General features: G+C 44.4%; 1 protein-coding gene across 1 annotated transcript; it reads right to left on the minus strand.

Moving 5' to 3' along the window:
- Nucleotides 1–4,177: 4,177 nt before the first annotated feature.
- LOC119649943 lies at nt 4,178–9,702 on the minus strand. The gene is made up of 3 exons (XM_038052362.1): nt 9,549–9,702; nt 9,310–9,483; nt 4,178–4,298 (listed from the first exon to the last, which is right to left on the minus strand). Exons 1-3 carry the CDS (start codon nt 9,613–9,615, stop codon nt 4,234–4,236), a joined length of 306 nt encoding a protein of 101 aa, XP_037908290.1. The 5' UTR covers nt 9,616–9,702; the 3' UTR covers nt 4,178–4,233.
- Between the last annotated feature and the right edge of the window lie 5,101 nt (nt 9,703–14,803).

Consider the following 14,803-nt stretch of genomic DNA (forward strand, 5'->3'; position numbering starts at 1 on the left):
CCCACCTCAAGCCCTAAGTGCACGACGGAATTTCTTCTGGCAGACACACTTTTAACGTACTCGTATGTGACCCGACCGTTTGCACATTCGCTCCATCTAAGTTGCCGCTTAGATATTACACTTTCATCTAACAATCTTTTACTCGCAAGCGGTTCTGTTCGGATGAGGTGGAGAGGAAAAAGACCCTGCCAATTTTTTTCCATCTTTGCTGCTTCCATAGAACAGGGCGATCGATTGGCAAGGACACAGCACATTACCGAATCACAAGTCTTCGCCTCGTGCCTGGGTCGACACTTGTAACACAAAGTGCTTCTGTTCTGCCCCTTGAAAGCTCCTGCTATATGTTCGTATGCCCAACACTTTAAGTAGCGGATTGAAACTGCTCTTCGCCTTATCACATCTTTCGCCAAATCATAAGTCCATGCCAAGCCAGATCGCCGTCGTTGTCGCTGCTCACGTTAGTTTACTACCAGGTTGACTAGTGGCTATCTGGGGCTATCTTCCAGTAGGCAACCGTGAGCCGACTTTTACGAAAATAACAAGGATGGTTCCCATCCCGCAAACCTGTCCGAATCCATTTAGTTCTGCTGGGTTAGGTAATGGTCAACCTTACCGTGTTTTCGATTAAACCACCGTCGCATGTCTCTGATGAGATGCACAAACAATCTACCCCTTGATTTTTCGCCTCGGGCAACACTAAACTGTAAACTTCGTTTTTTCATAGTAGGAATTGTTGCGGTTGATGTGTTAAAACAGTTTTGTGTTTCTGGTGGTAGTCATCAAGGAAGCGACCCCTTACCACTCATCTGTCCACGGGATATGCAAGACAGTGGAGAGAAAGAAAGCTAGTGATGTGATCGTACCTAATCTAATACCGGTATGTGGAAACGCATCCATGCTGTCCAGATACTATGAACCTGGAAAGGCCCAAAACCAACTACAGCGGAAGGTACACCGAAAGAAGGCGAGGCTTCTTGGGAATGAGGCCATAGGCTGTTACACCACCGAACGTGCGAAATTGGACATAAGAAAACTGTTTGGAGAGTTTTTGGACCACCATTCTCATTCTATCTAAGTTGCTGTTTCACCAGGGTACATCCCTTAATAGCGTCTTGATGTCTGTCTTGATCGGACAGCTGGCCTTATATGCATCAACAATGTGTGTGTGTTCAGGAGGGGAGAAGTATAGCTTCTGAGCATCCTAGTGGTCCATTGTTCTTGAATCTCCCGTTTAACGAAATATTCCAGATACGTTTATGTATTGTTGGATTTCCGATAGTGGGTGTGTTGATGGAGCACCAAAGATCTGATGTCTGATTCTTCCATAGGCGGGGCATTCACATAGAAAGTACTCCGTGGATTCCGCCTCCTCAATAAAGGGACAGGGGGGACACTTATCATTTTGAATAATTCCTATTCTGAAGATATTTCGAACTAGTGATTTATGCTCAGTCAGAATGTCCACAATAATTCTGTAAGTCTTTCTGCTTTTCGACATAATAAGCTTGTAGTATGGTTGTTTGAGTCTGAAAGGAAAAGTTTGGTGTGTCTAGCAGCATTAAGGCTCTGCCATCGGTCATTATGGAAAGCTTGTTCACAGGTTTTGATAGAAGCATTAGTCAATAATACAGACACTACAATGGCCGGTCGCGGTCTGGGAAAGGGAACCATTTTTTAATAAATCATCCGAGCATCCCTCTACATCACACTGAGCAAGTATCCTCAGTAGTTCCACCGCTGTCATCCTTTGGATCGCATACACTTTAGCATGAAATACCGTTGCACATTGTTTTAAAGGAAAAGTCGACTTCTCGTTTTTACTCAAGACGTAGACTCCTGCTCCATGACCATGGTCTGTTTTTGAGCCATTGGTACAGAAGAGTCCCGTATATCTGTCATCTGCCTCTGGGACTTCTCAGTTTTCTCTGTGATTCAGGATAACTTCGAATCTTCTACTGCGCCGTCAATAATGACTCTGTTGAGATCTTCCACTGCCACTCTTTCCTATAAAAGAGCCAGGTTGTCACTAAGGTGCTTTTATATAAGTCATAATCTGTTCTCTTAGGATTCCTAGTTTTTGTTTCTACTTTTGTGTTGCCTTCAATGATACGACATAAAGGGCTCACCTGATACCCCCCAATTTTTGACCAAGCTGTTCATCAACACATTCCCTAAAGTTATGTCTCTTGCCTGGAGTTAGTCATCAATGTTGGCATGTTCGTTACGCATTTCTAACTTAATACTTACGATGAATTTGTGAAGGTGATCACCTCTTCGCTTGGTGTCGCTGTTTCCCCAGATCTCGTGGTGGGCGTTAGTATCGTAGCCGAGGATACTTGGTGGCGCGTTTTTCTCCCAGAACTTCCGGTAGGATCCGCGGGTCGATTTGGTATCTCACTCATGCGTTTTTCCGACGGCTACCCGGGAATAACCGGAGCAGCCACAATGTCTCAAGTTAGAAATTCTATATATTTTAAGTTCCACTTGAGAATGATTTTGATTTGATTTTGGTTTTTCACAAGTGGAATTCCAAATTATCTGCATATTTTCTCCTTGTAAACCACGAATCTGTATCCTGTGCTCCCAGGTTCATGGGCTACTGCAACTCCAATTTAATCTTTGCCAATTGCCCTTGCAATACATTAGTGCTTTGAGTTTTTCTCCAAAGTCGGAGTATCATCCTTGCGTTTCACTGTCCGACTTGATCCTTAGGATGTCTAGGTTTTGGTCGTACAGCTTTTCCTCCTCTGTGAACAGCAAGGTCACTTTCCTGCTTGGTCCTGCCCTTTAAGTGTCTATGGCGTCCGTGATGCCTTCGGAGCTCTCTGTAGGATTTCCACATGACGTGCCCTTCTTCCTGGGAACGTGCTGCAAAATCTATAATTGACGAAGTAGTTACGGCGTTTAAATGCCATTAAGGATCAATCATCTACTCCGATCGTCAGAAGTTTGCCTTGGCAATCCTTTGAGTGTTTTGAGTGACGAAGTGGCGTAGAAGCTTCTTCGTTTCAATCCATGCGGCTTTGGGCAGGTAGAGCGTCACCACGTGTTTCCATGATATATTATCCCCAGCATATGTCGACAATTTTGTTTCCTTCCAAATTTAGAGACTATAACCCTTAGCTAGCCCGCCGTCTCCTCTGTTGCACAGTCTGCCAGTATAAGATCTAGGCGAAAGCATGTACTGGCTAACACGAGTTACTTCTTCCACTCATGGCGCAGTAGGCCCATGTCGACCCTGGTTCCGCTGCTTCTTGGGCTGTCACTTGCCCCTTAATATTGCGCAGAAGTTCCTACGATTGTGTGCTGTACGGGCTCCCGCTTGTTTTTTGTTGATTTTTTCGGCACACTAGGCTAGGAGGTCCACCGTGTCATAGCTCCCGTAGTATGGTATGGTCAAGCTTATTTGCTCAGACGACCAGTGAGGCTCCAATCAAATACAGTCAGTTACCCCCTACTGCAAACTGAGTCCAGATTTTTAATCTTTTGTTAATAGTAGAGTCACCTTGTACGCGGTGTGGCTGTTAAAACTCGCTGAAGTTTGGTTGCTGGAGAGTCACATATCAATTCCAAAGCGAAATAAGTAGTGTGCAAGGTAAATACATTTCGCATCAGTCTATCCTGCAGTCGACTGCTAGGCCCCGTCCGGAGTTATGATTAGATGGTAGCCAGGTATCATTTTCAGTTGAACCTCCAACTAGCTTTATAGTGTTACAGCATTCAGTAGCAGTTCTACCAAGATTATTTTCAGAACATCATTGGGCCGAGGGCGATTACAAGGAGATGTCACCCTGGTATGTTATGTTAACAGAATCCAACAGCTGTTAGTTCGCATCCAAACGTTTCGAGGTTTAGCAGCTTGGAAGACGTGCTCCGTAGGTCATCATCGTCATCACCACTAGACCACCCCTAGGTTACCCTAGGTTATCCAGAGCATTCAACTGGGAGGTTTGAGTGGACTCGGCTCAAGAACAAATATTTTTGCCAAGAAGCAGTTTTGTCTTGTGGCTCCGAGCTCATTGATCTCCTTGGAAGGTGTTAAAGCCCGTGTTACGTCCGCCTTGTTCGCTGTATTTATGTTTCTTTGTTGTCTACCCACATTTACCACGTATATTGAGTTTGTCCCAACATGACCAGTGAATGGACCTTTTAAACTAAATAAAAGCAAGTGATGAAATAGATGCTAATTTGCACAAAATTTATTGATAAAGTAACATGATTGGAGCCTTTAAATTATCCAATTCCTACGAATCCCTTTTCTGGTTGAGGACATTCGTCATTTAGGTAGACGTAGTAACCTGAAATAGTTCAATAATGTGAATTAATGGCAAGCATTTTTCTAGTAAAGGAACATGTGAGTAAGAGAAAACCAACACATCCCTTGATAGAGTCCAAACTCCTTTATCTGAAATTTTATGCAGAATACATCCCCTTGAAATTTTCGATTTGGTTGGTTGCTGAAAAGTTGACTCCCATACTCACGATAACCAACTTGTTTGCTTTTTTCACGAGTCTATTATATGGAATGGGGCCGCGATGTAGGATTAGTTATTCTTCACTGGTAGGGCCGAGGCTCTTAATTTTACTTCAATTATTTTTGCAGACAACGGATCACCCAGAGATATATGGTCTGATGACAGCTGTGTCTAAATAAGAGTCCTCAGTACCCTATGGCTGCTTTCGTTTTCAAAAATGGTCAAAAGCGTGGCTTTGAATCATCCCACATTGGTAGTCATCTGAAATTCTGAAATTAAATAGCTTCTCGCCACTGGTATAAAATTTGCTATTTTTGAAATTAATGAGCTTTCGACTCGCAACCCATTACAAGTTCAAGACCACTTGATCCAGCATGCGTTAGGAGGGGAGATAAAGGATCATAGGAGAAGTACACAGAGGCAGCCAATGCGTTCCTCTTTTTTCAATGATCTGGGATCGAAACATGGCCGCGCCTAAACTGTAGAAACACAATTGTCATAAGGTATCTCTAACAATTTTGACATCTAGACATAGGCTCGCGGTCTTTGATACCATCTGTAACTTTATGAGCCTCATGCCAACAAAAGTAAAGGGAAAACAGTGATAAATGTATGCCAGTGTGTAATCAGGTTTCCCACACGCTCTATCCGCAAGAACCAACGTGTCTAGATGCTGCGGGGGCTTTACAATCCTGCCCGGCAGATGTTCACAGATGTTCACTCACTCCTCTTAGACCTTCATATAAAATACGTTGTAGCGTACAGCGTTGTGAGATTACGTGGGTCCGGATCCAGGGGAGCGAAACCCTAAGGCTATATGCTACAAAGTACATCGGGAACGCTGGGTACTGCTCTCGGACTACGTCACATGAGAAACTTTGCTGCGGACTTGCCAACCAGGACAGAATGGAAGACCGACGGTGTGTTGTAAGGCTATGATCTAGTATTTTTCATCAACGGATCACGGTCTGTGCAGTCCAGTACACACAGTACATCCGAGTCGTACGGTCTCCTAGGATTCTCTAGTATTTTCCAAGTCGAAGTACTGGCAATATTGGAAACCCGGTTGGGCATGGCCTGAGCCCGAAGCGTAACATACCTACTCTAACTGGCAGCCAAACGAAAGTTGAGGCCTTGAACTTAGCGACAATATCCTCCATGCTGATGGAGCAGTGCAGAAACGCGCTAAACAGCCTGGGTGGCACGTTCAAGGTCAGCTTCCTCTGGCTACATTTTCATAGGAATCGAGATGGGAATGAACAGGTTGACGGACTGGCCAGGCGGAACTCTACCCTTGACAGTTTTTTGATGGATCCAGCCTGTGTCCCGTTGGCAACTGTTAAGGGTGGAATCTACTCGCAATACATATCAGCCGCAGACCTGAGATACTATTTGGGGGAATTGGGTCTGCCCGCGGGAGCGCTTGTGCTAATGCATTCACGATTGCGGCGGTCTGTATGGGACACTGGCCTATATGGGACCATTCTGGTAGACTCTGCATATCCTACGATTCGCATTGCCGAAGCTGCGGGCTCACTCTGAAGATTTAAGCCGACTGAACTCCCCCCTCCTCCCTTACTTTTACCACAGCTGTCATAGCCTTTGGAATTTGTGGCATCAACACGGTGTTCTACAGCGTTAATTGGGCTCCTCGGAGCGGCCAGTGACACCTACCTACCTACCTGCTGGAGTGACTTGAAGGCAACCTCATTGGTGCTCTCTAAATTGAGGAGCTCATCCCGAGACAGCCTTGGTCCAAGCTTCAACACTTTTCCCACAGGCATTTTTGGAGGTGTAGGACAGCGAATCAATGCCTCATAATTGGCGTCGAGGCATTATCACTCCCATAGACAAAAAGAGGTATGTCATACAGATTGCGATACTGATCGATATCATGTTGGTGAGTACTATTTATAAGATATTCCCACCTATTTTGCTACAGGAGATAGCCCTATACATCCACAAAGTCAATAAATAAACCTTTAAAACCGTTCACAAACGGGAGAAGCAACCGACCAAAGCTGAACATTACAATAGCCAGAATTTGAGGCAAATTGCTAGTCGTTTTTATGAACAACGAAAATATAATAACATTGATATGCAGCTGGTTATGGGGTCACCGTATACCTTTTCAGCAGGAGCGCTATTCGCTACGGCGTAGGTCGATCTTGCGACAATGGACCCCACGTAATTAGTAACAAAATTTTCGAGTTCGAGTTCGAGTTTGTCATAATGTAATTGACATGGTCACCTATTGGGGTATAGTGCGTCCACTATATCTACGTACATTAGGGGTCGATTTCTAGCAATGTTCTCCAGCTGCCTCCATGACTTTGCGAGCAGCACTTTACTGTTCTACGTCACGTAGTTTTAGCGCGACCAACTCATCGGAAATTATGGGATAGTGGATTCGCAACGGAGTTACCACCCTTTCTTAATGTGTGACCTATCCTCTGCCACTTTCATTAACACATCTGCGTGTATCTAATGATGACATGGCGTAGATATGAAAGCTTGCCCTTTTAAGTAATAACTGCGGTCACTCTCCTTGTGCTACCCCTGTATAGTACCACAAAGCAAAAAGCCTGCATGGTTCATAAGCACATTTGATTCGTGCATGGTGGGAGGTTGGTTTTTCGTCCAGTCGAAAAGGCCGAGGTTGGTTCTGCTAACGAAGCTTCAAAATCAACTGACGCACCCTCTTGATATCGCACTAGCTGTCTTTTAGACACTATGGGGAAGATGTAGGTGAGGGTGACATACAACAGGCTGCCTCCTTTCGTCTAGCTAGCGGGTGGTCTATCGCCGTGTCAGTATGAGTCTGGCAGAGCATGTTCCACTGTCGATGCAATAGCAACGGTCGTGGATCTGACTCGGAAGATATCGGCCCCTGGTAACTGCTGCGTGCGGTGACACTGGATGTCAGGAATGCCTTTAACTTGGCCAACTGAGGTTGGATTAAGCGCACCCTGACTAAACTGGGTGTCTCTGGTTACTTAGTTCGGATAATTGAGAGTTACCTCTCGGCGAGACTCTTTGGTATGAGACAACGACGGAACAGATGAATATGTTGTGACAGCAGGTGTTCCTCAAGGCTCCGTCCTGGGGCCCCTGCTGTGAAACATAATGTATGACGAAAGGCTGAATATTCGCGTGCCAAAGGAGGCAACATTGATTGGTTTTGCAGATGACTTGGTGGTCGTAGCATTTGCGAAACACCCCCAGGACGTTTAACTGCATGGAAGAGAAACCATTCATACCATCGAAGCATGGCTCCAAACGGTAAAATTGTACCTTGCGGAAGATAAGATGGAGGCGGTCGCAAGAAAAACACTGCAAAAATCCGGGTTGGTAATCACGTGGTCGTTTCAAAATCGATCATTAGATACCTGGGGGTAATGATCGACGCCAAGTTAAACTTCAAGGGCCACCTGCATTTAGCGCGCGAAAAGGTAGCAAAGGCTAGCTCATCAAGGATGATGCCTAATATTGGAGGGCCAAATCTAGTTCCGGATCTAGTTTGTCCAGATAGCTAAGTGGTTAGAGCACAAGGCTATCGTACGGAAGATTACGGTTCAAATCTCGCTGGCGGCAGTGGGATTTGTATCGTGATTGGACGTCGGATACCAGTCGACTCAGCTGTGAATGAGTACAGGAGTCAAATCAGGATAATAATCTCGGGCGAGCGTAGTGCTGACCACATTGCCTCCTACAGTGTTCTGTAGTGTACCGTTACGGTCTTGAATCAAGTGCTCTAACACACTTCAAGGCCCTGATCCGATATGGATTGTTGTGCCAACGATTATTATTATTATTATAAACCTAGTTAGCACCAATTGCCAAGTAATGGAGCACATCTTGTTCTTACCGTGAGTATTATTCCAAAACCGGATTCAGTCTTACTTCTTCCAGTCTGTCCGGGGTACAATGCCGCAAGAGGTTGAAGATTGCTTTCCAGAGTTCGTCCATGTTACCTCACTTAACCTCAAAATGCCTAGATTAAAACGTTAGAGGTTGAAAGCGAATACTCCGGGGGGCTTCCACACCGTTGTCGGATAACATAAACATATTGCGGAAATCAACTCGCGTCCCGAAACGATCGTTAGTAGATAGTCTGAATTTTTCCGAAGCATGAATAAAGCTCATATAGCAAGAACAAATTAGGTATCTGCACGTTGCTAGCCCACTGATTTTTATCCCTTTTCGTATTCTTGCACGACAAATGGGGAATACTTTCTGGGAACTTTTAATCCCGCCTCACAGTGGAGTCACCAATGATTTCTATGCAGGGTTTTCCTATTTCCTGAGACGCCACATGACCATTCAGAATAAAGTAACTCGTCCTTCCTTTTAGAGGGTTTTCTGGGTTCTATGGTCAGAACACTAAGCAACGAAGGGGAGTAGTTGAGGGAGTATACGGGGTGATATCGACCTCACCGGAAAGAGTCTTAGAATAACAGTGGGAACACTCATTCATCTCCTAAGAAAGCTAGGGATGTTTGCACACACTATCTTTAGATTCTGTGAGGAGGTCAATGCACCCGGGGGAATTTCAGATACAAGGCTGGAAATAGAAAACATTTCAAAATTCCTTGTACTACGTTCTGTGCGATTTCTCTTAATACCACTATTACTGTTAACTCCCGGATAAGGTCAGATAAAGCAGATATTATATAGGTCCAGACGATTTATGGGATTTTCTCTGAAAAGTACCTTGGATCTAATTTTAGCCCACATTCACACCTTAATTTTCTCAAACCACTTTCACTTCACTGCTGCAACTCATGCACTAACCACGCGCACCAAATTACATAATTTTATGTTAGTGACTTACTTTTGTGGTTGCGGCAGTTTACCATGTTCATGACGCATTCATTTATAATAGTCACCCTTGTGTAGCCATCTACAACACAGACTGGCTCATATGTGCAAGGACAAGTTTCGGGGCATGGCTTCTTTGATCTTAGTTCTGGAATTGGTTCTTCGTTGTCAATTGCGCAGGCCACAACTAGTTGTAATGTAAAAGTGAGGAAATATTATTAAGTATATCGACTTCAATTACAAATCAATTACCTGATATGAGTTGGAGTAACAGAAACACCGACAGAAATTTCTGCCGGGTTAATCGAGAGCAAGACATGGCTTGAACACATAAATGAAGTTGACTTTGTGGCTAGCGCATATATAGGCGCACATTTTAGGTCTGGCTGCAGTGTATGCTGATGCTTAACCCACCCGCTAACATTCCCGAAAGGGTGTTAATATTTACAAAACCTCAAAAGCAGATAAACAAATATTCTACACCGTATTTACCAAAATATCAACATCACATGTTTTCCTACCAAGGCACATGGGGGTACGCACTTTGCAGTAAACGATTCACAACGGGTAAACATAAGTTGGTCGAGTATCGTCCAGAAATTTCTTTTTCTTAAGAAATGAATGCACGTGTAAACACAAAACCTTATTAAAATCGGTTTACTGTCTGTCTGTCTGTCCGTCAGTCTGTCTGTCTGTCTGTCCGTCTGTCCGTCACACTTATTTTTCTCGGAGACGGTTATAGCCATTGACACCAAATTTGGTAAAAAGGTGGGAACTGTGAACGCTCACGCATATAGTGAATTACATCCTTTTATGACGAATTTAAGGGGGGGGTCCCCATACATGCAAAAGGGGGGTGTAAGTTTTTTTTTCATCAAATATAGTCATGTGGGATATCAAATTAAAGGTCTCGGTTAGTACTTTTCGAAACCGGTCTTAGTTTTGACTTTTGTTGGAAAGGTGGGGAGTGCGGGGGGTTGAAAGTGGTCATTTTTTTAACGAACCCATTCTCAGAAACTACTAAACCGAAAAATCTGAAAAAAATCAGGGGGCTGCCATTATATAGTACCTAGGCTCCAAAATACCCTCTATACCGATACCTATTCAAATAAAGTTAATAATAGTACATTACTATAATTTTTAGTAATTGACAGGAAAACCCCCCTTAAGTTCACCTTAGAATGACAAAATTTTGCAGCAATGTAGTTTACAGTATATATATTATATATATATATATATATATATATATTGGTGAAAATCGCACTATTACTAATAAAGTTATACTAGGTCAAACCTGTCGCTCCTCTGCAAATTCAAGACTATGAATGTCAATATCACTTGAAAGTGGGTATTTTCACATAACGTATGCATATTTTACGTGCTACATGCTAATGGGACAAATGCGCACTCAAATCTCTTTATAAAGGAAATACACAAAACCTTTCATACCTGAAGCGTCTAGCTTCCGGTTTCCCGACTTGTTAGCTTTTGTTCATTTTTCGACGAAAAAAATGTTTGTTGTGTAGAACGCCTGACACAGAACTGCTTCTGATATCTGCCCTTTGTTGAAACTTTATTAAAATCGGTTCACTGTTTGTCTTGCGTGTTGGGACTCTTACACTATAAAATATGCCCCTAACTCTTGTCCTCTTCGATAAACCACGATAAATTATTACATCGTGGCGTGGACAGGGCTCTAGCCTGACCCTTCGCTTATCGATTACATTCGCAACCGCGCCTCCTCTGCCACTCTCAACCTATATTGAGTTCACTACACCATGTGGTGAATTGCACCCCACTTCACCTGGCACGCAAACATTTGAGGGATTTCCCGGTGCTACTGTTACTCTTAATGAATTTTCTAGTCTTGACTCTGCGAATCTAGAAGAGTGAAAGAAGACATAACAACTGTTAGAGATTAAAATTTATCTCACCGTGTGTCGTCTATGTCCACGCATTGATACTGCGAAATAATCGGTTTATCGTTCGATCCTTTTCCGCCCATTCTCATTGACCAACTTCGTAATTTAAGGCAGTTTACTACCAATTCCCAGTAGGTATTTATTCTCTATTGGACTGCAGGATTGAGTGATGTGGAACTGAGCCTACTGGTGGCTCTCCAGGAATCAAGCTTCTCGTCTACCAACACTGTAGTTATCGCCACATCCTGTAATATGTTACCCTACTACTAACAAAACGCTACGAATCTAGACCGAGGAGTCGAAAAACACCTCTCTCAATCGATGGTGTTATCTGAACTACGTTTGTTGAATAGTTTCCGGTTAGGGGTATCTGACTGTATTTGAACGGAGTCCCACACCCACACCTACTCCCTTTAGTGAGTAAGCCTGATTTTGGCATGCTACGCAGACTATGGCACGGCGGATCTTCTAACCCACCATGGTCGTGGGATTCGAATGGATATCATCATCATCATCAACGGCGCAAGAACCGGTATCCGATCTAGGCCTGCCTTAATAAGGAACTCCAGACATCCCGGTTTTGCGCCGAGGTCCACCAATTCAATATCCCTAAAAGTTGTCTGGCGTCCTGACCTACGCCATCGCTCCATCTTAGGTAGCGTCTGCCTCGTCTTCTTTTTCTACCATAGATATTGCGCTCATAGACTTTCCGGGCTGGATCATCTTCATCTATACATATTAAGTGACCCGCCCACGGTAACCTTTTGACCCGGATTTTATCCACAACCGGACGGTCATGGTATCGCTCTTAGATTTAGCCGTTATGTAGGCTACGGAATCGTCCATCCTGAAGGAGGGGGCCAAAAAAGCCCAGAGTTCACAATTTTTCTTGCTAAGAACCTAAGCCTCCGAGGAATACATGAGGACTGGCAAGATCATTGTCTTATACAGTAAGAACTTTGACCCTATGGTGAGACGTTTCGAGCGGAACAGTTTTTGTAATCTGAAATAGGCCCTGTTGGCTGCCAACAACTGTGCGGGGATTTCATCATTTCACCGTCGTAGCTGTTATCGGTTGTGATTTTCGACCCTAGTATTATCAAAGAAGAAAGAAGATTTCTACCTCCTCAAAAAGAGACAGATGCACGTACATTGAAAGGATTTAAATCTTGGGCAGTGAAAAAGTACTTGTTTTGGGTCTTCATTGCAGTTTGGACAAACGGGGGAGGCATCCAGTTCATACCTGTACAGGTACTGACGATATCGTCCATGGCCCTCGAGAAGCTGGCTACGTTATAATTAATCTCGCCCTACCTTCTCTCCAACGATTTCTTGATTGCAAGGATAAACCTGTGTGTTGACTACCCTTTTCCCGACTATTCCCAACGCTCACACCATCTATTTAGAGATCTCTTCCTTTCGGCGTTCTTCATCGGTCAGAAAGGAGAGATAAAGTTGGCATTGTGTATATTCGTCATCTCATCTGCCGAGATGTCAACGGGCAGCATTACAGAGATGACCGATATTGCAATATCGGAGAGAGACCTGAAAGCAAAGCAGCACACCTTTAGGGCTATTCTTCTGTGGACTGCACTCAGCTTGTTAGCATTAAATTTGACCTGCAAAGCCTTTTCTCAAACTGGGGCTACATAGAGTAGCATCGAACTCACTAGGCTAGCTATAAGGAACCTGGAAGCATATCATGCCCCTCCTACATTCGGAATCCTCTTTGCCGGGGCCGCAGTTGCAGTGGATGCTTGTCGTAAGCATACTGTACGTGTTACTTATAACTGGGCTTTGCGTCCATCATCACTCGCAAGTATTTGATGGTCGACTTGGAAATGACGATATAAGTCCCAATTCTAATACAGGCGTAATTTATTTTTCGGCGCTTGGTGATGACGACCGCTCCAGTCTTTCCTTCCGCAAGTGATAAAACAGAGCTCTGTAAGTGCTTGAATATAACTCAGTGTCTTCGAGATGTTTTGTCACCACAACCAGTGTTATGTAGTCGGTGTAATGCAGTAGTGTGGCTAAGTACATCGTTGTACATGATGTTCCCAAAGCGGAACCCTGCGGGACATCGGCAGAAATAAACTAGTCGTCCGGTCCGTCGTCGTTTTCATGCCAGAGCCTCTTTTCAGCAGCGCGATAGATGGGCATACCAATCTTCCCCGGGGATTTCCGTGTTATTACATTATTATTACGCAATATCTGTTGCCTTTTCTGTGAATTGCATCTTCGACCAAAGCAGTAACCAATTTGATGGCATCCCTGGTTCATCAGGCTTTACGAATCCCATACTGCAGGTCCAGAAGACATATGAGTGTGTATGAGGAGCTTTACCTGGAGGTTTGCCAGATTTCGACAGCAGTAGCATCTTCTGCCGCTTTCAAATCGCAGGAAATATCCCCTCGGACAAGCACGCTTCTAACAACGGCAAGCTTAAGGGCGCCATACGGTACTCCGCTCAGGCCCGGGGCTTTACTGTTGCCTATTTCGCCGCAGCAGCTCGTCTCGCGTGACTGGTGGAATTGCTGCCACATTCAGAGGTTGACGAAACTTGTCTGTATCCCTCTATTGCCGGTGAAATAACCTCTGGATAATTTTGAGCAAGAGGTTAGGGCAAGCGATCTGTTAAGCTGCATGGCCTCTAAATCGTCCCATCATGACTTTATAGGTACTCCCGCACAGTTTATGTCCGCTACTGAGCATAGCGTCTTAAAACATTTCCTCTTGCATCGCTGAATGGTGAGGTTGAGAGTTTTGCGGGCTTCTTTATAGGCGCACTCTTTTTGCCCTTGATCGATTTCACTTACTGATCTCTGAGCCGCTCTTCTAATTGGGTGGCAGGCTGATTGAAGTCTGTTCAACATTCCACCAATTGTTTAATTTTTTACTAAGGGATGAACACCTCCTAGGCACGGGACGCGTCACATGTTTTGGCGATGCGTGGTGCTCTTTCGGTAGAGGCACCTGCTTCATCAAGTTGGTCTAACCACACCTCAATAAGAGTCTGCTCATCCAGAGCTTTTGCTGCCGAGCCTAGACGTAGCGAAATGCCTTTTTAACGGTAGAAAATCTGGTAAGGGCACGGCCACAAGAAGCAGAAGCACAGCGTGGGAATAGATACAATTGATACCACGCAAAGCAGTAGCGGCTTTTATAGTGAACAGTTAAGAACTAAACAGCTCGAGAAGCAATACCAGAACGGTGGCCCCGCGGAGAGAGTTGGAGAATATGGCAGGTTTCAGTCGATTCCAGATTACCCATTATGGATTTTCCCTAGCCAAAACCAAACCTGAAAAAGACACCACCACCACCGCTCCTTGCGCATTACAAGCTCGGTGTACATTTGACCGCTTGTTGCGATGCATCTGACTTCGCGATTGGAGCCATTCTCCAAAAGTGGATTGACTGTGACTGGGAGGCATTGGGATTCCTCTCAAGGAAGTTCAATCGTCGTCGTTTTTCATTAAGAACACATTTTCAACACCACAAGGACGTTGGGACACTATTTGGAGGTTGAGTTGTTGGTGTAGATTCAGCTGGCGTTTTCTAGGATTTATTCTTCACCATGGGTAC

This window comes from Hermetia illucens, chromosome 2 (genome assembly GCF_905115235.1).
Source record: "Hermetia illucens chromosome 2, iHerIll2.2.curated.20191125, whole genome shotgun sequence".
NCBI lineage: Eukaryota > Metazoa > Arthropoda > Insecta > Diptera > Stratiomyidae > Hermetia > Hermetia illucens.

Excerpts from the sequence above, each read along its gene's own strand:
- LOC119649943 (XM_038052362.1), bottom strand. The coding sequence starts at position 9,615 with ATGTCTTGCTCTCGATTAACCCGGCAGAAATTTCTGTCGGTGTTTCTG. Across the intron at positions 9,484-9,548 it reads GTTACTCCAACTCATATCAG|TTGTGGCCTGCGCAATTGAC; the intron begins GTAATTGATTTG and ends CATTACAACTAG. Across the intron at positions 4,299-9,309 it reads AAACTGCCGCAACCACAAAA|GTTACTACGTCTACCTAAAT; the intron begins GTAAGTCACTAA and ends GAACTATTTCAG.